At 41.3% G+C, this 23,596-nt stretch overlaps 1 protein-coding gene across 4 annotated transcripts in view; it reads left to right on the top strand.

The window, feature by feature from the left end:
• Window positions 1–23,596, top strand: part of LOC127058148 (multidrug resistance-associated protein 1) — a 98,443-nt gene that overhangs the window by 71,143 nt on the left and 3,704 nt on the right. For 2 of the 4 annotated variants that reach the window (XM_050967683.1, XM_050967685.1), the window contains 13 exons: window positions 2,601–2,777; window positions 4,389–4,556; window positions 5,344–5,521; window positions 9,648–9,674; window positions 13,810–13,891; window positions 14,896–15,034; window positions 16,258–16,465; window positions 17,457–17,767; window positions 18,881–19,080; window positions 19,539–19,665; window positions 20,287–20,388; window positions 21,994–22,140; window positions 23,101–23,259. In XM_050967683.1, the coding sequence (XP_050823640.1) occupies window positions 2,601–2,777; window positions 4,389–4,556; window positions 5,344–5,521; window positions 9,648–9,674; window positions 13,810–13,891; window positions 14,896–15,034; window positions 16,258–16,465; window positions 17,457–17,767; window positions 18,881–19,080; window positions 19,539–19,665; window positions 20,287–20,388; window positions 21,994–22,140; window positions 23,101–23,259 (2,025 nt within the window). Of the gene's footprint in view, window positions 1–2,600; window positions 2,778–4,388; window positions 4,557–5,343; window positions 5,522–5,555; window positions 6,515–9,647; window positions 9,675–13,809; window positions 13,892–14,895; window positions 15,035–16,257; window positions 16,466–17,456; window positions 17,768–18,880; window positions 19,081–19,538; window positions 19,666–20,286; window positions 20,389–21,993; window positions 22,141–23,100; window positions 23,260–23,596 lie in introns of those variants that run through there. The other 2 variants (XM_050967684.1, XM_050967686.1) reach the window with 2 other exon arrangements.

The following is a 23,596-nucleotide window of genomic DNA, read 5'->3' as shown; positions in this document are numbered from 1 at the left end:
TCTGTCATCCTTGAATCTTCCTGGAAAAACAATGGGCAAGACATGAATTCTCATGTTGCAACCCCCATTCTCCTCTTCTCCCTCCCCCCCCCGCTTTTGTTTTTTAAACAGAAAAAATGTTCAACACAAGCCATCTTTTTCCTTACACCCTGTTGTATGTGACGGGAAATGGGGGAGAAATACTCCAATCTTTCATTTAATCATTCAGCAGTGACACAGGCATTTCTGAAGCATTCTTAGTCAAGATATATGAGTCTGAATGTCTTTTTAGTAGGGCTATTGATTAATCGCAGTTAACTCCTGCCATTAACTCAAAAAAAATTAATTGCGATGAAAAAAATGAAGCGCAGTTAATCATAGTTTTAATCACACTGTAAAACAATAGAATACCAATTGAAATTTGTTAAATATTTTAGATTTTCTACATCTTCATATATATTGTATTCTGTGTTGTAATTGAAATCAAAGTCTATCTTATTTCTTATTACACATTTGCACTGTAAAAATTATGAACAAAAGAAATTGTATTTTTCAGTTCATAGACTCAGAAGATTAAGGTTGAAAGAAACCTTAGGAAGTCATTGAATCTAACTGTCTGCTCAAAGCAGGACCAACCCCAACTAAATCAAAATTCACCTTGGACAAGTACTGTAGTGCAATCTCTGTCATGAAAGTGCAATTTACAAATGTAGATTTTTGTTACATAAACTGCACTCAAAACCAAAACAATGTACACTTCTACCCTGATATAACGCCACCTGATATAACACAAATTTGGCTATAACGCAGTAAAGCAGTGCTCCTGGGGGGCGGGGCTGCGCGCTCTGGCTGATCAAATCAAGTTCACTATAATGCGGTTTCACCTATAACACAATAAGATTTTTTGGCTCCTGAGAACAGCGTTACCTCGAAGTAGAAGTGTAATACTTCAGAGCTACAAACCCCTCCAGTGCTGCTGCTTGTTCAGCCAATCGCTAAGACAGACAAGTTTGTTTACATTTACAGGAGAGAATTCTGCCCTCTTCTTATTTACAGTGGCACCAGAAAGTGAAAACAGGTGTTTGCAAGGCACTTTTTTGGCTGGCATTGCAACATATTTATATGCCAAATATGCTAAACATTCCTATATCCCTTCATGCTTCAGCCACCATTTCAGAGGAAATGCTTCCATGCTGATGACGTTCATTAAAAAAATAATGTGTAAATTAAATTTGTGACTAAACTCCTTGTGGAGAATTGTATGTCCTATGTTTTACCCGCATTCTGCCATATATTTCATCTTATCGCAGACTCGGATGATGACCCAGCACATGTTCTTTGTTAAGAACACTTTCACTGCAGATTTGACAAATGCAATGAAGGTATCAATGTGAGATTTTTAAAGATAGCTACGGCATTTGACCCAAGATTTAAGAATCTGAAGTGCCTTCCAAAATCTGATCGGGACGGGGTGTGGAGCATACTTCCAGAAGTCTTAAAAGAGCAACACTCCGATGTGAAAACTACAGAACCTGAACCACCAAAAAAGAAGATCAGTCTTCTCCTGGTGGCATCTCACTCAGATAATGAAAATGAAAACGCGTCGGTCTGTACTGCTTTGGATTGTCATAGAGCAGAAACCATCAGCAGCACAGACACATGTCCTCTGAAATGCTAGTTGAAGCATGAAGGGACACATGAATCTTTAGAGCATCTGGCACATAAATATCTGGTGACATCGGCTACAACAGTGCCATTAGAATGCCTGTTGTCACTTTCAGGTGACTTTGTAAACAAGAAGTCGGCAGCATTATGTAAACGAACTTGTTTGAGCAATTGGTGGAACAAGAAGTAGGAATGAGTGGACTTGTAGGCTCTAAAATTTTACATTGTTTTATTTTTGAATGCCATTATTTTTATACATAATTCTACATTTTTGTAAGTTCAATTTTCACAAGAGAGATTGCACTACAGCACTTGTACTAGGTGAACTGAAAAGCTATTTTTTATTTTTACAGTGCAAATATTTGTATTAAAATATAAAGTGAGCACTGTATACTTGGTGTTTTGTGTGTAATTGAAATCAATATATATATTTGAAAATGGGGAAAATATCAAAATATTTAAATAAATGGTATTGTTTAACTGATTTTTTTAAGTTAATTTTTTAATTTTTAATTATTTTATCATGCGATGGATTTTTTTGAATCGCATGACAGCCCTACTTTTTAGCATTCACTACTTCTATAGAGCATGTGTGTTTGCATGGAGAATTCAGCAAGCTCGATGTTGGGAGAAGCATGTTCCATTTGAAACCCATTCCCCAAAACATACTTGCAACATGATTGCTGTAGAAGAGAGGGCATGGCTAACCTGAGCTGCCCCAGACACGTGCTGTTTTAGCATGAGAACTAGTGCATCTGTCTGCCTGCACTGGGAACCACGCTCTCAGCTGCACTGTAAAACACACTAGCACTGTTTCCCCAGTTGTATGATGGGCATCGTACATATCTTACAAGGATGTTGAATGTGATTATTGTTTGCATGGTGCTTTGAGGATGTCTGTGAGATGTTATTTAGATAGAGTGAAATACTGAATAGCTAATTTTTGTTTCTTATAGGGCTCAGTTGCCTATGTTCCTCAACAAGCCTGGATACAGAATGCAGCTCTGAAGGACAATATTATCTTTGGGAGGGAGATGAAAGAGAGCCAGTATAAACGTGTGATTGAGGCTTGTGCACTTCTACCTGATATAGAGATTCTTCCTAGTGGAGACAGAACAGAAATAGGAGAAAAGGTATTGAGATACATCCCGTATCATAATGGATGTAGTCATTGGAGTTAAAGATACATACTTTCCATTTTAACTCCCTTTTTAGAATTGTACAGAACTTGAAAATCTTTTGGGTAAAAATCTGTCAGACCAGGTCTCCACCTGAAGGTGAATTTTCTCTTTTTTCTTTTAAATATATATAGTTGAGCAAAAGTGGTGCTTTTTGAATGCTAGGAAAGCTGGGGAAGACAGCCTGTCCCCATTAGTAGATTGATGTAATTAAAAGGATTTTCATTATTATCGTTAAGCAGTCCAAGACCTGAACCTTGATGAGCAGTATAGAAATCACCCTCGTTGCTGAATGTTTAATTTAACTAAGTACTGAAAAATGTGAAGACTTATGAACAGGGACTGAGGTCACTGATGCAATTGGCCTGAACTGACCATAGCTGTGGACTTGCTAAGGAAGACGACTTGATGCTTCACTGGGCAGACTCTTTCCAGCAGCTGCCTCGTTGGCCCCAAAGGCCCCCAGTGCCCGTACAAATCCACTTTCCAACCAAACTAAGTTAAGCTCTCATCCAAGTACAGCCACCCCTCACCTGAAAGGAGCAGGCAGCTAGGTGAATTGGGGAATGGGGAAAACAGGAGGAGAGCCCTTGAAAAGCCATTACCTAAGCCCCTGCACAACATGCAGAGCATACAGGGGTGGAGGGAAGGCGCCTGCATGCTTTGTAAGGTGCACAGAAGGAGCTCCTACACTGGTGCATCCTGGGAGTGTGCAGCGTCTAGGGAGAGTGCCTAGGGCTCACAGTTCTGGTGGGTGCTCTAACCAAATAGTTCCAAATTGTGCAAGATAGCAGAGCCAGACTGCCAGACCACAGAGGAGGAAAGGATTTTTAAACAGGAGTTCTGCACTTCTGTCTCAGAATAAGGCCCTTGCAAAACGTGCTCTGTCTTGGCTTGCTCTCATGATAACTACAGACATGACTTTGCAAATGGGTTATTTTTCAGAGTATATTTATTAAGCATGCAATTTTTCACTCATAATATGAAATAGTTCCTATACATTCAAGAACTCCTCTTTTCACCATGGAAACTAAATGCTTGTTTATCAGTACAACACTGAAGTGGCTTCCCAGCTTAGTAAGAAAACTAAATACAATCATGTTTAAGATGCTTTCCTTACAGTGGGCAAAATGTAGGAGGTGCATTCCATTCACAAAACTCCGACTTTTAATTCATGGAAATCCTGTGAATGTAACGAGTTACAGAACATGCAGTAGAGATTATTGTATTACAGTGGTGCCAAAAGTCCCAATCTGGAACTTCCTCTCCTCTTTCTTGTGGGAGGTACTATAGAAACAAATAGATAGATATGGGACCTGCTCTCTCTCTAGTGTTTCATTAATGTCTAGATTTTTTCCATACATATCAGAAAAGGAGGCATTGGCCCATGATTTTTAGCACTATTAAGATACTGAAATAATGTCTGTTATTTGGTATGTTTATCATGAAGCTGCATCTCCTCTAATGCCTTCACAGAAGCCTCCTATGACTTTTACCCTCCTTCACAAACTGAAACAGCTTATTTTACTGTAAAACCCAGCAGCACTTTATTTTGTCCTTCTCCAGGGTGTGAATCTCTCTGGAGGACAGAAGCAGAGAGTCAGCCTTGCTCGGGCAGTTTACTGTAATACTGATGTCTATTTATTTGATGATCCTTTATCTGCTGTTGATGCCCATGTTGGGAAGCATATTTTTGACAAAGTTATTGGACCAAAGGGAATCCTGAAAAACAAAGTAGGTATTTTTAAATGATACTTCAGATCGGGGTGACTTTTCCATGGAATGATCCTTTCTGTGATTTTTAGCTTGGTTCACAAGGGTCCAAGAACTAGAAAGCTCCTTTGAAACAACTTCATCCATTTTACTTTCCAGTTATCATCATTTTTATTTCTCAATTCTATTTTCAATTGGCTCTGACTTCTTGCATGATCTTGTGAAAGCCACATGAAACATCTGGACCTGACTTTACTCATTTGTAAAATGGAGAAGTGATGTGAAGATGTAGGCCCAAATATTTAAAAGTATTTATTTAAGCGCTACTCGACTCAGCATTGCAATGCCTGTCTTATTTTCACAAGTGACTGAGGTGTGTATGTGCCTAAGTCCCAAGGACTTTCATTGAAACTTAGGTACCTAAGTCACTTTTGAAAATGAGAGACATGCTCCTAAGTCAGTCAGATGTTACGAAGTTGAGCAGAGCCAGAGCTTTAAAAATCTGGACTTAGTGTTTATAAAGTGCTTTGATCACCTCTGATGAAAGGTACAATAGCATCAGGGCACACAGTATTATGAGAGAGTTCAATGACTCCAAAGGCCTAAGATGCAGGTCAGCTGAAGGAAACGACAATTAAAAAACAAGAACTAACTTTTTCTAACAATTACCATGTGCCTGTTGTGTGTGGTGTTATGTACATAATTAAAATCTGGTGTGCGACACTTACTGCAAGTATTTAACACTTAGTTACTGTTCAGAGAGCGCTTTGTACTCAATATATATCTATTTATATTTTTTAACATCTAGACTCGGGTTTTGGTAACCCATGGGGTCAGTTATCTGCCTCTGATGGATAGAATTATAGTGATGACTGATGGTAAAATATCTGAGATGGGCTCTTACCAAGAGCTGCTAAAGCAAGACGGGGCCTTTGCCGAGTTTCTTCGTACATATGCTAATACTGATCAAGATGTGGAGAATGGAGGTAAGCTTACAAAGAAACTCCACTGAGTTAAGATGATGTGCTGCTTGCTAGTGGGTTTGTGGTAGCATGCTTCGAATGCCTTTCCTTCTCCAGGGTAGATCAAAATAGGCAGGGATCCTTGTTTCATGAAGGTATCCGTGATTGGCTAGTAGAATTGAAAACCAGGTATTCAATATTCAGGATAAGAGTGAGGTCTGTTGAGCTGTAGAATAATCTCCTGTGGAAGCACAATCATTAATCCTTTCAGATTGTCCAGTACAGCTCTGCAGTCAGTCTAAGGCTGGGCATCTGTTTATTCTAAAGATTTCTAAAAGTCATGTAATCTCTGACTTCTTATCCACAGGGCTGGTGAGTCTCTCACATAATTGGGACCTTACTTAATCTGAGAGCAGCTGTTCTTTTCCCAGGTCTTCCTGTTACAACACAGTTGCTTCCACACTTAGAGAATGCAGGGAATCTTTGTAACTTTCTAGTCTTCCATGATTTGCAGACAAGATGCAATAAGGTCCAATGCCTCCCAGTCTGATTTTCTTACAAGACCTACTCAAATTGTTTTCTGGTTCTGTTCCCTGCATTAATGCTCAAATACAAGTAGTGTTTTTAGTGTGCTTGGCTGGTGTTATGCTGATATTCCCTCTGTGTGCACATAGGATGTGTTCTTTGGCATGCACCCTCTGCTAATGCACACAAATGGCAGGTTTTGCAGGAAATGGATTACTCCTGCTGATTTTTGCATAATTCACACGTGTCACCTGGAGTGCTGCATGGGTGTTTGGTGCTCGACATTCCATCCTGCCTGAACGTTACCGGTACAACATGAGCAGTGCACTGAACCACAGAATATGAACGAAGCTGTCAGAGGAGCCATAGAGCTGTACTGAATTGCTGTCTGACCTCTCAGCCAGGAGAGAAGTGAGAATAGTATTCTGCCGTCTACCCCAGGCCAGGAGAGGGAAGTGCAGTGCTTGCATCCCCCTTCTAGCAATGGGAGAGGTGAGTGGGAAGGGAATGACAGGTGGAGAGAGGCTGATAAAGAGAGTGACTAGGGAACAGGGTGGAGAGTGAGGCCAGGTGAGAGGGTCTTTAAGGTAGGAAGCAGAGTTGCCCTGTTTAGGCCCTGTCCTTCCCAGGCCATAGAAAGCTATGAGAGTCCTCCTCTGATTATTGGAGAAAGCAGAGCAGAATGTGCCTCCTTGGTGAGAGCATGTATTAATGTGTGTTGTAGAAGAGCTGAGCTTGTCTTCTGAATGTGCTTGTTGAATCTGCTCCACTTAGGTTTGCCAGGTGTCGGTTTTCAACTGGAATGTCCAGTCAAAAAGGGACCCTGGCGGCTCCAGTCAGTTGCTGACCGGGCCATGAAGTCCGGTTGGCGGGGCTGTCAGGCTTCTTACCTGGCTCTGTGTGCCTCCCAGGACTGGCAACATGTCCTTCTGGTTCCCAGGCAGAGGAGCAGCCTGTGGAGCTCTGCACACTGCCCCCACCCTGCATGCCAGCTCCGCAGCTCCCATTGGCTGGGAACCGCAGCCAATGGCAGCTGCGTGGGCGGTGCCTGTGGGCAGAGGCAGTACATACTGTGTGTAGCCACCTGGCCACCCCTAGGCCTAGTAGCTGAGGGACTTGTCACTGCTTCCAGGGAGCTCCCCAAGTTAAACATCGGCCGGAGCCTGCACCCCACTACCCTCCCACACCCCAACCTCTTGCCCTAGCCCTGAGTCCCCTCCTACATCCTGAACCCCTCATTTCTTGCCCAAACCCAGAACCTGCATCTCCAGCCCAGAGCCTGTACCTCATCCCGCACCCCAACTGCATGCCTGAACCCCTTGGGTCCATACCCCAGCCTGGAGCTCCTTCCTGCACCCCAAACCCCTCATCCCCAACCCCCCTGTGCCAGCCCAGAGCACCCTCCTGCATCCTGAACCCCTCTGGCCCCACCCTAGAGCCCACAGCCCCAGCTGGAGCCCTGTCCCAGCCCACTGAAAATGAATGAGTGAGTGAGAGTGGGGGAGAGCGAGCGACAGAAGGAAGGGGGGGATGGAGTGAGTGGGGAAGATGCCTCTGAGAAGGGGTGGGACCTTGAAGAAGGAGTGGGGCAGGGGTGTGGCAAGGGTGTTCACTTTTGTGCTTATTAGAAAGTTGGCAACCCTAGTGCCACTGGACCTTTTGTAGGCACAAGCATTCTGGGAAAGGTATGGTCCTCTGGTTAACTCGCTGAGCTGAGACCCTGAAGATCTGTCTCCTGTCCCTGTCTTAGGCTTCTTTGTATAATCTTGGGCATGTCACTTTAATCTGTCTCAATTCTCATTCTGCAAAATGGAAATATTTTCATATTTCACTGGGAGAGCTGTGGGGCAAAGTAAGGATTGTGAGGTTCTCACCTACCACTGGGACAAGTGCCACAGAAAAGCTGTTACAATAGAAGAAATATGATTAACTTGCACACTGTATGCAATTAAAGAAATAATACTTTGGGTTTGGAAGCAGCTAGGTGTACTCTTATTTGAAGGATATCTGATACAGACTTCGATGTATGAGCAGACTTCAGAGATGTTGAAGAAAAACGGAGTTCTAACTCTCAGGTTGGGTGCAGCAAGTCAGATACTTTATTTTCTCTAGCAATTGCGTGGCGGGAAAGAGCAGAACAGGTCTCTCCCCAGGTAAACACAGCAAGCATTTATACCTTTTGTTACATACAATAATGGTCGACAACTGCATTTTGTTTATACATATGTCCTCCTGATATCTAACACAAGGTCACAACAACTTCTCATACAGTTCTTTCCCACTCGCCTCACACAATCTCCGCTTCTACAAATCTCGCGTTATTAGGGTTACAGCTAGCCTGACTCTTGCTCACACTAAGGGACGTTTGAATATGAAATCCCCTTCAAATCCGTGTCAGTTCTTTCTCTACTTCCACAGAGAGAGGGATTAATCTGCCTTTTTCTTTTATAATCTCAATTAAATTTAATACTTTGCATTTTGAACAGGTATTTATTTCCTGTAAGTTGCCTAGTTCTAGCCTTTGTCAGCTCATCTATGCAGTTTTGTTGGCTTTTTGAAGGCTTTGTACATGTAAACATGCTTGACAAGTATGCCATTGCTTATGTTTGAAAGTCTTTTTTCCCATTGGTGTGCTGGGTATCTTGTTTTGGAAAGAAATCCAGAGTTTTGAGTATGCTGCACTTATTTGCCATGATTGCATATAATTCTTCTTAACTACTGTGACCCAGATGAACACTGGGCACCTTTGTTGTTTACTTATGCAATGTGTTATCCTAGTGTTTGACTACTATTTGCCCTTTAGTTTTGGGCAAATCTCTTTACCTCTGCTTTTATTTTTCCCTAGCCGTAAAATGGGGGTATTTCTCTCTCTACCTAGTTCACATGGACTAATTTAATTTAAAGGGACCATATAAATGAGAAGTCTTGGCTTCTAAAGTCAAATTACTGTGTGTGTCTATATCTATAGTCTCATAAGCAGACTGTATAGTCTATGGAAACTAACAAAAAGGAGTCACCACTATACTAAACAAATGTCCTAAACTCCCCCAGCCTCTGTATGCATCTCATACCTCCAAAGCTCAGTTTGGCTGCCTGTCCTCCCATGTCATCTTAATGCTGTCTCGACCATACGCAGCTTTCTGTCCACCCTCCCACAGCTTTTTTCCAATTTACCTATTTCCTGCTCCTCTGTTGGTGCCGTAATTGGGCTATCCATTAGTCTAACCTCCTCACTTGTTTCTTCCTCCCAACTTGATTTAGAATAGCAGAAAAATCTTGCACTTTCAGCTGAACATATTTATGAAGGGCTCCAGCATTAACTTCTAATTTTTCTTTCTAAGTCTGGAACTACTTTTGGCAGGGGCAGGGGGATGGGGGGCAGTGGTCATAGTAAACTTTTTCATAGCACGTAATCTTTTGATGTATTTTTTTATCCCACACGTTACCATTCTCTTCTTGCTTCCATTAATATACAGCTGCAAAGAAGGGAGAAGGAGGTTTGTCGCACTCTTAACTGATAGTCCTTTTTCATTTGAATTCAATTTTTGTTTCTTTAAACTGTTTCATCACCTTCTTCCCCCTTTCTCTCTCCCTCCGCCACTGCCCCCCTGAATCCTGAACACAGATCCAAAGACAGGAGAAGACAAGGAAGGTTTGTGTTGGTTTGCTCAGGTGCTTTTCTGCATGCAGATAGTGGAAATAGTTGACTGTGATATAAAAGATGTGCATAGTTTTGGAAAAGTCAATGTATACATTTAAACTCAAAATATTCATAACAATTTACCATTCCTCCTTCACTGGCCACAGGTAACTCCTTCTTTTTTGCCACATTGTTTTATACTCTTCGTATTAGGGCAATAGACATGACTGCGTTTTGTTCTCTCATGTGGCTTCATCATTGACAGCTGAAGTTTCACACTACATGAAGAATAGTGTTGGTTAGCTTCTTACTTCATAACAGCAGGGAGAGAGCACATTGCTTTTTAGTACAGTGTGTGAAAATAGTGGCTTAAACTTCAGCATTTGGTAAGCTGGCTTGTCAATAATAGAATTTATGACGACAAATCTTCATCTATAATAATTTTAAGGTTGGACAAAATGTCCAAAAAAGCTGAACACTTTCTCTGTAGCTGCTCAAAATGTAGAGTTTTTATACAATGTAGAAACTTTTTTTTTTTCCTTGTGAAACTAATATTGCTCAGTTACTAAAGTTACTTGTAGAAATTGGAAGCCACAAAAGCAATGTTCATTTTGACACCGAGAGAGGTTTTATTTTCTTAAATATTTTATTTAAAATAACTTTTTATGGCAACTGAAAACTTGCAGAACAGTTGGCTACATTCTATTGTGCAGTAGATTTTTCACAAGATGTGATATTCCATCTCAAACGGGACTGACTGAATTGAGATCTGCCGGTGTGAGATTCAAATTAGTGTTTATTGAGAAACTTGCCAAAAAAAATGTAATGCAAGGAAAAAAAAATTCTGAAAAATTCTCCTGACTAAACCAATTGTCCTGCAGTTTTGGGTCTTCAGTCTTCACCCTTCCAGATGTTAACAGCCCTTCTTGGTCCATTTCACAGTGAGAAAGATTGGTATGTTTCTAGATTTGGTGAGAGTAAACACTAAAGAGTTCTGAAAACTTTTACTGATAGGTTTTTAAGTTTAGTTCAATGCAGCCTAATTTTTTGGCAGGGTGGGAGAATAAATATGAAAGATGGAAATCCTTAATGAATATCCCATTGACAGGGTGAGATGGGTCTTGTCTCTTAAACTTTAAACCTGTCAGAAAGACGACAAATTGAGGGCCCAATCTTGCAGATGCTTATGCATGTGAGTAGTCGCATTGAATTAAACGAGACTACTAACATGCATGAGAGTTTGAAGAGTTGGTGCATTCATGATTCCTTCATTTTCTTTCTCTAATACTTGTTTAGTGTTATAACTGTATGACCTTATGATTTGAAAAGGAATTCTTCAGTGGTGATACTAAGACATGAAATAAGGATAATTTTTAGTGAGTTTGCATCCTCACTGGTATGGTGCCAGGTTAATTATACTTCTGAGAGCTTTCCTTGTTTCTCGAATACTGTATTCAACATGTGCAGAAAGATTTATCACATACAAAATTAAATCTGACTTTGAAGAGCCGTTTGGGAGCTGTGGACTTTTTTTAATGTGGAAAAAGGGTTGCCATTAAATTCGGTGTTTGCAATTGAAGGGAATATTGAATGCTTGAAGTTCTTCATCTGGAAGTTTTCCTAAAGAAATATTATCTGGGTAAAAACCTAAATATAGTTTCTCACTTATTTGTAAATTTCTTAGTTTTAATAGTGTGATGTTTTCATTTATGCTGTTTTATTCATTGTTTGTACTTCACTCATCATGGACAATGAAACGGCACCGATCAGTTTAGCTTTCTGACTCTGCAGCATTAGCATGATGCGTCAGTGTTTCATTTGCAAACGCAGCAGAGAATGCCTTAAGTCAAACAGCTGCAGTTCAGTGGAGTTTGTTGGTGGTGGTTCAGAAAAATAGTTCATGGAAACATTGAACATCTTTATTTTTAACAAACGTTTTTAGGTCTAAACAAATAATTGTCTCCCTGTTAAATGCTATTTTTTTAAAAGATATAAACTGACTATTTTTGGCTGTATTCAGCCTCCTTAAGAATGTTTGTGTGCAGAATTCCTTCTAGGTTAAACACTGAAGAGCTCTGCATACATGGAAACATTATTGCCCAGACTAAGAGAAGGTACTTCTTTAAGGGAAAAAAGTCATTTGTTTTGTGTGTGGAAAACTATGAAATATAAATGTGTCAGGATCTGATAGCGACATTAGACACTGTTTCATAGAGTTTCATTTAAAGTGCCTGGAGAAAAACAAGAAGAATTAAATTCAAAGCTATCTTTACTGTTTCACAAGCTACATAAACTTCAAAGTTTGATTTGGTTTTCTAAGCATTTCAGGTTGACTTGCCTAAATGCAATACTACCTCTTGTTAATCGAATGGATTTATATAGATGTATTAAGAGGGAACGTAACGCCTATTTTTTGCTTAGTTAGATTTATAGAAAGGCCTTTCTAGTTACTCAGCCTCAGTAGCATGTACTTGATTAATCCTTTTGGAAAGTTTGTTGTTGCCTGCTGTGTAGTGTGTGTTTTAGGGTGCTGAAGGAAAGCCAGCATTCTCCAAGTTATTCTGAACGTATCTTCTACCTCTGCACTAAAAATCCAGAAAAGGCTTTTGTGTGGTTTCTGGTTTGCTCTAAAATAAAAATAACTTTTTGCCTTTTTAATGAATAGTCAAGGCATGAATTTTTGAAGAGTAGAAAAAGCTTAGAGCATCCTCTGAATTAGCCATAGCATGTTCTGTGCTGTGGAGTTGATGTGTGCTTCAGTGTCAAACAGTTCTCATAACTCTATTTCAAACTACTAAAATTAGTGTGCATTGAGTAGGGAAAGGAGCATAATATTCTATTGTCTTTGCATTTGCTCAGTAAGATTAAGATTCAAACTAGTGCTAAAAAGTATGGTGGTTGTTGTTGTTGTTGTTAGTAGCTACCAGTGTGGTGCTTTACTTTTATTTGATGGTGATGATAACAGTCGGCTGCGTGTGTGTTCCCTCTTTGTGCTGCCCCAGTTCTGTGCAGATAGCTGACACAGCAGACCCCGAGAGAACCCCAAAGACCACAGACTTTAGTAAGATATGAAGGAACCTGAGCCAGGTTTATTATCAAACAAGGAACAGTAATAGTGTCCCATAGACTTTACAAGACATACTACGAATTTGTGCCCCCTGGCAATGGATTGGCTCAGTCAGTGGCAGGACTTTAAATTGCCCCCTGTGCCAGACAAAGATGTGCACTTCAGGACCTACTTTTATACAGTTATAGGACAGATTACTTATTCCTACTGACATATTGAAGTACAGCCCCTTGGCTTATTAGGGTGCTGTCTCCTCTTTGATCATGTCGGTTCAAAGAAATCTATCCATCATGTTGTTGTCCGTTTGACTTAGTCTTTAATATGCACCTGCCTGTTCCTTGTTATCTCTGTGATGTGTTCTGATGCTATTTGTCACAAGTTCCTCTTATTAGCACTTACGTGTGGATGCACCTGCTTGTAGCAGCCCTCTTCTTGCCAGCTTTTGTGAGTGAGGCCTGCCTCTGGCTCACAGCCCTGCTTTTGCTTAGCAATGCCTGGAAGTACTTTGGTTCAGGCTTCAGGCCTCAGACTGGGCCTCTGACACAAGAGTTTGTTTCAGGGCCCAGAGCCGGCGCTTCCATTAGGTGACCTTAGGCGGTCGCCTAGGGTGCCAGGATTCGAGGGACAGCATTTTGTGCGCTCTCCATGGGGCGCGCGGGAGCTTCCGGTTCTGCTCCTGTCACACTGCCGAAGGACCTTCTGCCGATGTGCCACAGAAAACAGCAGCAGGCAATTGAGCAGCTCAATGACTGCCGTTGTCACCTGTGGCATTTCAGCGGAGGGTCCTTCAGCGGCGCAATGGGAGTGGAACCGGAAGGTCCCGTGCACCCCTGGAGAGTGCACAAAATACCGTTCCCCCGAATTCTGCCTAGGGCGCTAGAAGCTCTGGTGCCGCTCCTGTAAGAGCCTCATCTTACTACAATTGTTAAAACCTATCAGAAGTAATTACCATATAGAGTATTAATTGCTTCATTGTGTTCTCTCCTTTGGGTGCAATTTTAATGTGCGAATATTTGACTGGATTTTGACTATGACTTCTCTAGCTGTGGCCATCTTTGTTCATTTTTGCTTTTCCTGCAGATGCAAACAGCCCAACTGTGAAAGAAGGCAAGCCAATGGAAAATGGTGTTCTCGCGAATGAAACAGGAAAACCGATACTTAGGTGTGTAGTTGTTTCAAAGCAGAGTAGATCAAAGTGCACTAGGGAACTGTTAGTGCACGGTAGTGGGGTCTACACGGGCAGTTACTGCGCAGCACACTAGTATGCTATACATTTACAGCCCAGTGTTCTCTGCACTTTCTCTTCACCTAGACAAGCCCTTAGTCTTTTCCTTGTGCTTTATGCTGGACAGTTTTCAGCCTACTCTTACCATTCAAAGTACAGTATTTCTGCTCCTCATGAGAATGAGTTTCCTTAAATGATTAGAAGTCTTAAATGTCTTTTGACCTGAGCAAAGACTTGGAAAATAGTCTCTCTCCTTCATGCTTCCCAAAGAGAACATCTAAGGCTGTTTTGTAGTTCCATAGTGTAAGCCTTGTGCTAAGGAAGTTCACATGCCAGCAAAAATTGAATATCCCATGAAAATCTGAGCCTGTTCCACTGCATGAGTTTGCATTTTTTGGGGAGGCTTCAGTTCACGATACCCACAAGTCAGTCCATTCCTTCTTTAAACATCATAGAGGTGAATATGCCCATTTCTGGAAGGAAGTTGACTGCAAATTTTGAAGGCTGATGAGCCATGTATTAAATGTATTTGATCTTCCAATCCTGCTGCTGATGGGAATACTCTTGAGTCCCTGCATCTGCTCAATACAAGGGCAGGTTCCCAAAAGGCAGATTTTTATTTATTTATTTTTTTTTTACAAAGGAATCGTTCTTCCTTGAGTTTGATTATTCAATCAAGAACTCCTCTCTGTCTTGGCAGTCCTTTGTTTTCTTACTCTGAAGCATTTGTCTTCAGGTGCTAAGGAAGTGCACTCGGGCAGAGAAGAACGGGTCGTTGGTGAATGCTCACATGCATTCTCCTGTTAGGGAGGTTTCTGTCTAGCTCAGCGAAGCACAGAGTAAAATTGTGTCCAGACTTGTAGATCTGGGTCACAGAAATCCATTTGCCAAGTAAACAACTGGTCCCTGTTCTGATGGCTTGCTTAAAAATGTTTTTTCAGACAACTCAGTAACTCGTCAACTTACAGTGGAGAAACAGGGAAGTCTTTGAACCAGACTAGTACAACAGAGCTTCAGAAGGCACCAGCAGAAAAGAATGCTTGGAAACTCACGGAGGCTGACACAGCAAAGACTGGGAGGGTGAGATTTAATTATTTCATTTCCAAATTTTAGTTCATCAAAATCCCTGTGATTCAGGAGAAAATGGCATTCAAACGTGGGAGCAAAGTGATGTAGTTGCCGGAACTAGCAGTGCTGGGGTGCTGCAGCACCCTCTGGCTTGAGGAGCTTTCCATCATATCCAGGGTTTACAGTTTTTGTTCAGTGGCTCACAGCACCCCTACTATACAAATTGTTCCAGCACCCCTGCAAAGAGCAAGTAACTAATTTGGGGAAGGAAGTGAACACATTTTTGAGTTGACAGACCATGTGTAATTTCATTAATTGATTGTTTCTGGACTCTGTGCTAGTAAACCTGCGTCCCAGGTTTGTTTGTTAGGCGCAGGAAGGGCAGAGAAGGATGAAATGAGAGCTTCGCTTACACTGGTGTGGCTGGCACTATTACCTAGGAAGCTGGAAAAAGAGGTGAAAATTTCAGCTGCTAATTATAGCTCTATTGCGGTCACTTCTTGGAAAAAGGCTACAAGGTTGTGACAAGCTCTGTGACCTGAGCCGCACTCTAGAGGGATTGGAATTGACAACTGGATTAAAACCAAGTTTCCGCTGTCAGCTCCAAGTGCTGAATCCCAGCACACCCAGGGGGGTTTGTAAGAGATCTGTGAGCTAGTACTTGGAGGGGAAAATATTTCTCTGCTGCAGTATAGATGTCAACTATTTCACTTGAATCTTTCTCCAAATGTAACTTATAACTTGAAGTCCCATCCATACATATTGGGCAGTAACCTTGGGCTCAATTTTTCCTTTGGTTGTAGTACCCCCATCTGCCTGTGGGTGGATCCTCCTGTTAAAAGGTGGGAGGATCTTATTTCTAAAGCTCAGAAACAGAAATTCTATTCCTGGCTCTGCCATAAATCTCCTGTGAGCTTGTGAAAGTCGCTTAATCTGTCTCACTTTCTCCATGCGTGTAAAGGCAGCAATGCCTGCCAGCATCCCAGGGCAGTGGAGGGTCACTGAGCTAACCTTTGCAAGGCATTCTGTTAAAATGTGGCACTGGTGCTGCCAGGCATTATCTTTCTGGGACAGGACTAGTAGGCATTTTTTGTGGCCCGCCATAAAGATGTAAACTGTGTAACTGGTATGTTGACTTCACCATCCTGTAGGTGGTGTTTACATATATCAGTGTTCTAGGCCTTACACTTCTGGTGTAAAATGACTGGGTTTTTTTTTTCCTCTTGCATCTTTAGGTAAAGGCGATTGTGTACTGGGAATATATGAAATCCATTGGACTCTTGATCTCTTTTCTGAGCATCTTCCTTTTTATGTGTAACCATATAGCCGCCCTGGCTTCCAACTACTGGCTAAGTTTATGGACAGACGATCCCGTTATTAACGGGACTCAGCAGCACACACACGTCCGGCTAGGAGTGTATGGAGCACTGGGAATGTCTCAAGGTTTGCCTGAAATTATCTGCTAAACTAGTTTAAAACTAACTGACCGGTTCAAAATATTAAGCCAAATGTTAGAAAGATCAGTGACTTGGTGTGTCTGGCACTGTACAAAGGCTTCCTCAGGAGTCTTTTATTGCCATAAATTTTATTTTGCTTTTTATGCGAAGGTTTAAATAATGGCAGTAAACTATTCAGTTAGTGAATTTGGTTTTCTTTTAATGTAAGAAACAAAGCTATGGTGTTTGAATGCATATGGTTATGGGATCTGGAATCTTTAGCCTCTGGGTGTCTGGTTCAGATCCATCCCAGGTCTGTGATGACTGAAAGTTACCGCCATCTGATGGCTCTTTGACCTGTATGAAATGAATTGAGTCTCAATCCAGTTCCCAGTGGTCAGGAGCTGCCACCACATCTTTTGATCTTTTTTGCAGCCTTACTGGCAGTTCTAGAGCAGCAGCCAAGGATTGCCTGAGCCATGTGGCCTACTAAGCTATCCTCTCACTGCTACATGGGTCCTGCCACCTCAGGATTCAGACATGCTGACAGAGTGTCCAGGAGAAGCTTGCACAATTGCTGCCTGTTAGGTCTGTTGTGTGTATAATTAGGGTTTGTCTGACCTGAAATTAAACACACAATATCCCGCTTCTCTTCAGAATTGACACGTCCAGTCTTGCACCAAGAAATAAACAGCTTTTTAAAGTGGAGCAGTGTGTAAGTAGGCCATGTGTGCCAAATACCCTGAAATCACATGTTGAAAGGCTAACACTTCCTTCAGATGAGCGTACCTTTTTCATTGAAGACACTTTTACCACTCAGTCAGACTAGTTCAGATCACCATCTGCCTTCTTCAGTGAGGACTGATTGACTTTGAATTTGTGTTGACTAAATTTACTATGGTTACATTTCATTGTTTGTTCTTTGTTTGTAATCGTAATTAGGAAAAATGTTTCTGCTCAGGGAGGAAAAATTTTGTCAACTCTGTTTTCTCTTTCAGGTATTGCTGTGTTTGGCTACTCAATGGCTGTGTCAATAGGGGGAATATTTGCCTCACGACACCTACACATTGACCTGCTTCACAATGTCCTTAGGTCTCCAATGAGTTTTTTTGAACGAACACCCAGTGGGAACTTAGTGAACCGGTTCTCTAAAGAGATAGACACTATAGACTCTGTGATTCCTCAGATAATCAAAATGTTCATGGGCTCACTGTTTAACGTCATTGGGGCCTGCATCGTCATTCTCTTGGCCACGCCAATAGCTGCCATCGTCATTCCACCGCTGGGACTTGTCTACTTCTTTGTGCAGGTAGGGAATGTTGGCCATTGAGCTCTCACACCAAACTCTCTCTCTCTCTTCTCTCTTTTTGTTACTTCGGTTTTAGATTTTAATGTGATTGTGACTTGAGTCCATGTTTGACTGACCATTTTTGGATACTATATGAAGTGCACTGTGCCTGGCACGCCCGTCAGCTTGCTGGATTTCCAGTAGCTGAGCATTCTCTACTTTGACTATCTGAATAGGACACTGTGTCAAACCATGAATAATTTTTGCTATCATGGATCATTTAATTGTAACTACTACACAGAAGATAATGAGAATATTTTAATATAACTGAACTTAAAGAAAACCTCCTTAGGAATCTAAGGTACATTACACAGAGTATTTTTCATTCAGAGCTCAAATATTGGGGAAAGAAACTCTTATAATTCAAACAATGAGTGTGCTTCGGAGAGGCACAGATGTTGAAAGTGCAGGTGTAGTCAGAAAAGTGATCCTAAAACAGAGAGAGAATAGGATTGACAGCAACCTTTTTATGCTACAGTCCAGCTCCGTGTGTGTATTGTTATGTCTGCTTACTTTAGTGGCTAAAAAAGACTTCACTGCTTTACTCTGGTGATCCCTGCAGAGCCAATACAGCTCTGGGAAAGGGAATTGGCTTCTCTTTTTTGGCTCCTGTATCAATGCGTTCGTTCACCAAGTTCTGGTTGTGGGATCTTTTTTTCCCGGTGGTGGTTCCTGAGCCAAAGAGAACTCAGCTTGACTCTAAGATCTCAGACTGAGCTTTCAGGACCGGCATCTGAGGGGAAAATACATCTTCCTGATGGGAGGAAATGTGATCTTCAGCCTTTTGGAGATCATAAACAGGAGCACCCACAATACTGTCTTTACCATGCTTCTTAAAACACAGTCAGACTAGATAATCATACGGTCTCTTCTGGTTTTAAAATCCATGAATCAATGAATTTTCATAAAAGCAAATTGGATTTCTCTAAGTGATGTGTAGTACTCTTATCCAGAGTAAAAGTCTGAGTGAGAGTTGGCTCCCTTGGCTCCCTGTAGTGTTAATAATAGTTGAAGTTGTGTCCAGGCTGTGCTGCACCTTTGAACTCATAGTATTCTACTCAACTTGATTTCCAGAGATTTTATGTGGCCACCTCTCGCCAGCTGAAACGTCTTGAATCTGTCAGCCGCTCTCCAGTGTATTCTCACTTTAATGAGACCCTCTTGGGTGTCAGTGTCATTCGAGCCTTTGAGGAGCAGACGCGTTTCAAACTGCAGAGCGACTTAAAAGTGGATGAAAATCAGAAAGCGTACTTTCCCAGCATAGTTGCAAACAGGTAGATGGGCGTGAGTGTTGGGTCAGCACATGGAAAGCAGTGGCATAGGGAGGGTGCAGATCTGCAGTCCTCGCTCCATTGCCCAGGTATAACCCATTGATTTCAGAGAAGGTTTTGCTCCTCCTTCACTTTCTCTACACATTGTTCATTTAGCTGAACTGTGGCTGTGTTGGGTACCTGAGAACCAACACGTTCAAGGTTAAAACAGGATTTTCTGCCCCTAACGGTTAGTTTCATGTGCTTCCGCACCCCATGCTTCTGGAAGTGATCAGATTGCTCCAAATGTGTCAGTTCCCATGTCACTGGCAAAGAAGGGGATGAGTAGATGTAAATGCCTCAGTATAACCATATATTTAAAAAAAACAAAACAGATGAGAATTTAAGCATGTTCACCCTGAATTTTTGTTTGTTTAATCAGATATTGCTGGAAAATTGAATCACTTGTCTGTGTCTTACAGGTGGCTGGCTGTCCGGCTGGAATATGTCGGGAACTGCATAGTCCTCTTTGCGGCACTGTTTGCAGTGATTGCTCGCCACAGCCTCAGCCCTGGATTAGTTGGACTCTCAGTGTCCTATTCATTGCAGGTAATATACTTCAGAAATCTTTCTGCACTTTAAGACCACATCCCAGTATCAGGATATAAATCTGTAATGGAATTAGAGTTGAGAATTGATCTGTCAACTATAGTCATAAATAGACTTTGTCACTACAAAGTGACTCCCCAAATACTTCATGAAACTCAACAAGTCTTGGAGAGAGAACTAATTTGCGGAACATGTGATAGGGAAAATGTTTACAGATGAGATTTGAAAAGAGATTTAGAGTGGGGTGGGGTGATAAAGGGCTTTCCTATTTGAGAGGGGCTGTAAGGAGAAATCTTTGGAACCAATGAAATGAAATTGTGATGTGACGCACTGACTAGCAGGACAAATGGGGAGCTGCTTTAGGGGTCACGCTAGTGGCCAAGTTCTGCTCTATACTCACACAGCTCCCACTGCACATGTGTATCTGAGGGTGGAACTTGGTCCCAGTTGTATTTGATAATTGCAGGAGGCGGCTCATCCCATCCTAGGTAAAGCCAAGTGCTGCATTTAATGAGCAGATGGCACTTTGGGTTTTCATCTCGGTATTGCATGCTAAATGTTCTTTGATATGTTGATGTCCATTTGTATTGTAAACGCTACATTTAGGAATTCTTTTTGCAGGTTACAACATACTTAAACTGGCTGGTTCGCATGACATCTGAGCTGGAAACTAACATTGTCGCTGTGGAAAGAGTCCAAGAATACTCTGAAATGGAGAAAGAGGTACATTGTGACTAGTAGGTTCTATACTTCTGTCTAAAGGTCTTCCTTGCTGTTAACCAATGCTGCAGGCTTGCATTGTACAGTCGTTGTCTTTCTAATGGGACAGGAGGGGGACTTTCCTTCAAATCAGTAAAGCTGCCTCCTAACTGGCTAGACTATAGTATTGGTTTCTGAACAAAAGAATGTATGCTAAGGTGTTTTTTGCCATTCCCTAATGGGCTGAATTTGCTTAGCCCTTACTGACAAAGGAATTCAGAGATACTTGTACTTGGAATTTGCTTTTTAAGAGCTAGTTGTTTTCTGCATACTTAATGCTGAGATTGCCCCTTAGTGGCAGAATGTTAACTTTGCAAGTATTTTTCTTCACTTAAAGCAGTGGTTCTTAATCTGTACTGCAGCCTGCACCCCTTTGGTTCTCAAAATATATTCTCGCACCCCTTACCAAAAATCATTGAAGTAGGTCAGTTCTTTAAACCTAGATATATTTTTGTTTGTATATTACAGTAATAGTTAAAAACTGTATAATAATAAAAACATAGATGAAACAAAGTAGTTGTACTTACATGCCTGTGCTTAATTTGTGTTTTCGATGATTTACCTTCTAAAAAATTCTGGCATGTCTGACACCCCCAGAAAGGGCATCTCGCACTCCCAGGGGGTGTGTGTACACCCAAGGTTAAGAACCGTTGACTTAAAGCATTTGTTTCCTCTATCGCTATTTGCACTTAATTTGTGGGAACCCTTTGTCTTCTGTCTAGTCCGTACCAAATTAACAAATGGAGTTATGCAAAATTCATTTTCAGTCTGATGATGACTCATGTAAATGTCTTTTGGTCATATGTTTCTCCTCTTAACCTTCTTTTCCCACGTTATTTTCGGCAGTGTGTTCATAGGAAGCCCAAACCCTCAAATCAAAACCCAGCCCAGCCTGAGTCATGTCTAGGGTGGGGTACAAACCAGTGAGTTCCTCCTCACTCCTTTCTGCTTGTGGTTCCTCCAAACTAAAATCTATTGGAAAATTTCCTAATTTTAAGAGTTGTTTTAATTGGCTCTAGCAATGAACCCACTGGGATCTCTGCTTTAATATAATTGCTGATTAGGGTGAAAACCCTGTTCTGTTTACACACCCACTGAAGTCTGAGTCAGAACTCGTTCTTTTCCACCATGCAAAGTGTTCAGTGTGTTCTGTCTCAGGCAAGCTTCTTATAGTTATAAACCCAGCTCTCTGGGTTGGCATCGCAGTGTGTAACTGTTGCACAACCAGTTTGTCATAATATTTGCTGTTTGTCTTTCTCACATCAACAATTGTAGAGAGACTTATTCGGGCAGGTGAGGCTTGTTTTAGTCAAGACACAATTTTTTCACAACTTTTGAGTCAAATCTTGCCCTTGATTATACCTTGTAACCTCATTGTCTTCAATGCAGCCGAATTTGTCCCTTTTTGATTTTCCAGTACAGCCTTTTTGAAAAAAGACTTCCGCCTCTTCTTCCTTATTCAAGCCCTGCTGGAGCTATTTCTTCGTTTGCTCAGGCAGATAGATCAAAAAGGGTAATAGATCTGTTTAATAATGATCTAGCTGAATGGCTGGGCGATTGTTCTTTCAGGCTCCCTGGTGTATTGAGCAAACTGCTCCACCAAACAACTGGCCTCATGAAGGCCAAGTGGAGTTCAGAGGCTATGGCTTACGTTACCGTGAGGACTTGGATTTAGTTCTGAAAAACATAAACGTTACTATAAACGGAGGAGAGAAGGTAAGTAAGATGGCTCGCTGTTTATACCCGCACTTCATTTTATAAGCTAGCAACTGCATGCTTCAGCTGACAAAGGGGTTTGAGCCCTGAGACTTTCAGCACTAAAAGGATGAGGTTCTACCATCAGAGATAAAAGAATAAGTCCTTTAGTGGCTGGTCTTTAAGAGCCCACTACAGCTGCCAGCTAGAGTGGGACGACCCCTGCTGTGTGTTGTGGGTTACACGTGCTCACTGTTTTCCTGAGCGTTTTGCTCTTTTGGTGTAAAAATACAAACGAGTGTATTGGAGAATATGTGACCTTAACCAATTTCCTTTTTTATTCAACACAAGCAAAATGAAATGGCAAATTTATGGGGGAAGTTCAAATTTCACTTACTGCAAAAAAACACATTTTTCTGACTTGTGCATCCTTTTTTATGTAGGTTAGTATATTATTTTATTTAAAAATAAAATACAAGGCAGTTTATATACATATAACCATACAAGCACAAATACAAAAAAAGCACGTTTTTATAACTTCCTAATCAGACATGCAACTGAGTATTATGTTAATGAGCACAATTGTATCCTAAATTCAGGTGGAAAAACAAGATCAAAACCTATAGCTCCACAATTGTAACTATAAAACACATACAAAAGAAAGGAACAGGTGTGATCTGAACTTTGTCAGCACTTCTCTACTTCACATTTTCACCACAATTCCATTTTCCTGTCCAGAAAAGTCCCAAAGCTTTTCCAGGTGCATTGGAGTTTTGATGTGCTGTTTGAAGGATATTTTCATTTTCTGTTGCTTGTACCAACTTAATTCTTCATTTTCTTAACATAGTTACTTTGCACTGGGTAGATGTATGTATTATGTCTGAAACTCTGTCCACTTCAGGAGATTCTCGGTGACACTTTGACTTTATCCTTTCCCCAGAATTATTAAATGATAACTTCTTTCTGTGTGCCTTCTAATAGGTGGGAATAGTTGGAAGAACAGGTGCTGGAAAATCCTCCCTTACTCTGGGTTTATTTCGAATCAATGAATCAGCGGAGGGAGAGATTATTATTGATGGAGTTAATGTTGCAAAAATAGGGCTCCATGACCTGCGGTTCAAGATCACCATTATTCCCCAGGTAGGTGCAAAGTTCCTGCCAATACCATAACTGATTTCTTATGGCTATTGGGCTTTAATCAGCTGGATGCATGCTTTATTAATATACTTTATTAGGGTCTGATTCAGCATCCAGTGGAGTCAATGGGACTCTTTCCATTGACTTCAGTTGACTTTGGATCAGACTTCTGTGCTGGCTTAGGCATGTTTCCCACTTGGATCTGAATTGGTTGGCTGCCATGGAGGCAGGATCCAGGGCCTTCTGAAATTACAAACTCATTTAGTTAACTCTTTATAATAGATTTTCAGTAGTCACCTAGGTCCTGATGCTGCAAATTACTCAACATGAGTGCAGAGGT

This window comes from Gopherus flavomarginatus, chromosome 9, assembly GCF_025201925.1.
Source record: "Gopherus flavomarginatus isolate rGopFla2 chromosome 9, rGopFla2.mat.asm, whole genome shotgun sequence".
Taxonomy (NCBI): domain Eukaryota; kingdom Metazoa; phylum Chordata; order Testudines; family Testudinidae; genus Gopherus; species Gopherus flavomarginatus.
The sequence above is the reverse complement of the archived record's forward strand: the minus strand, read 5'-3'. Positions and strand labels throughout refer to the sequence as shown.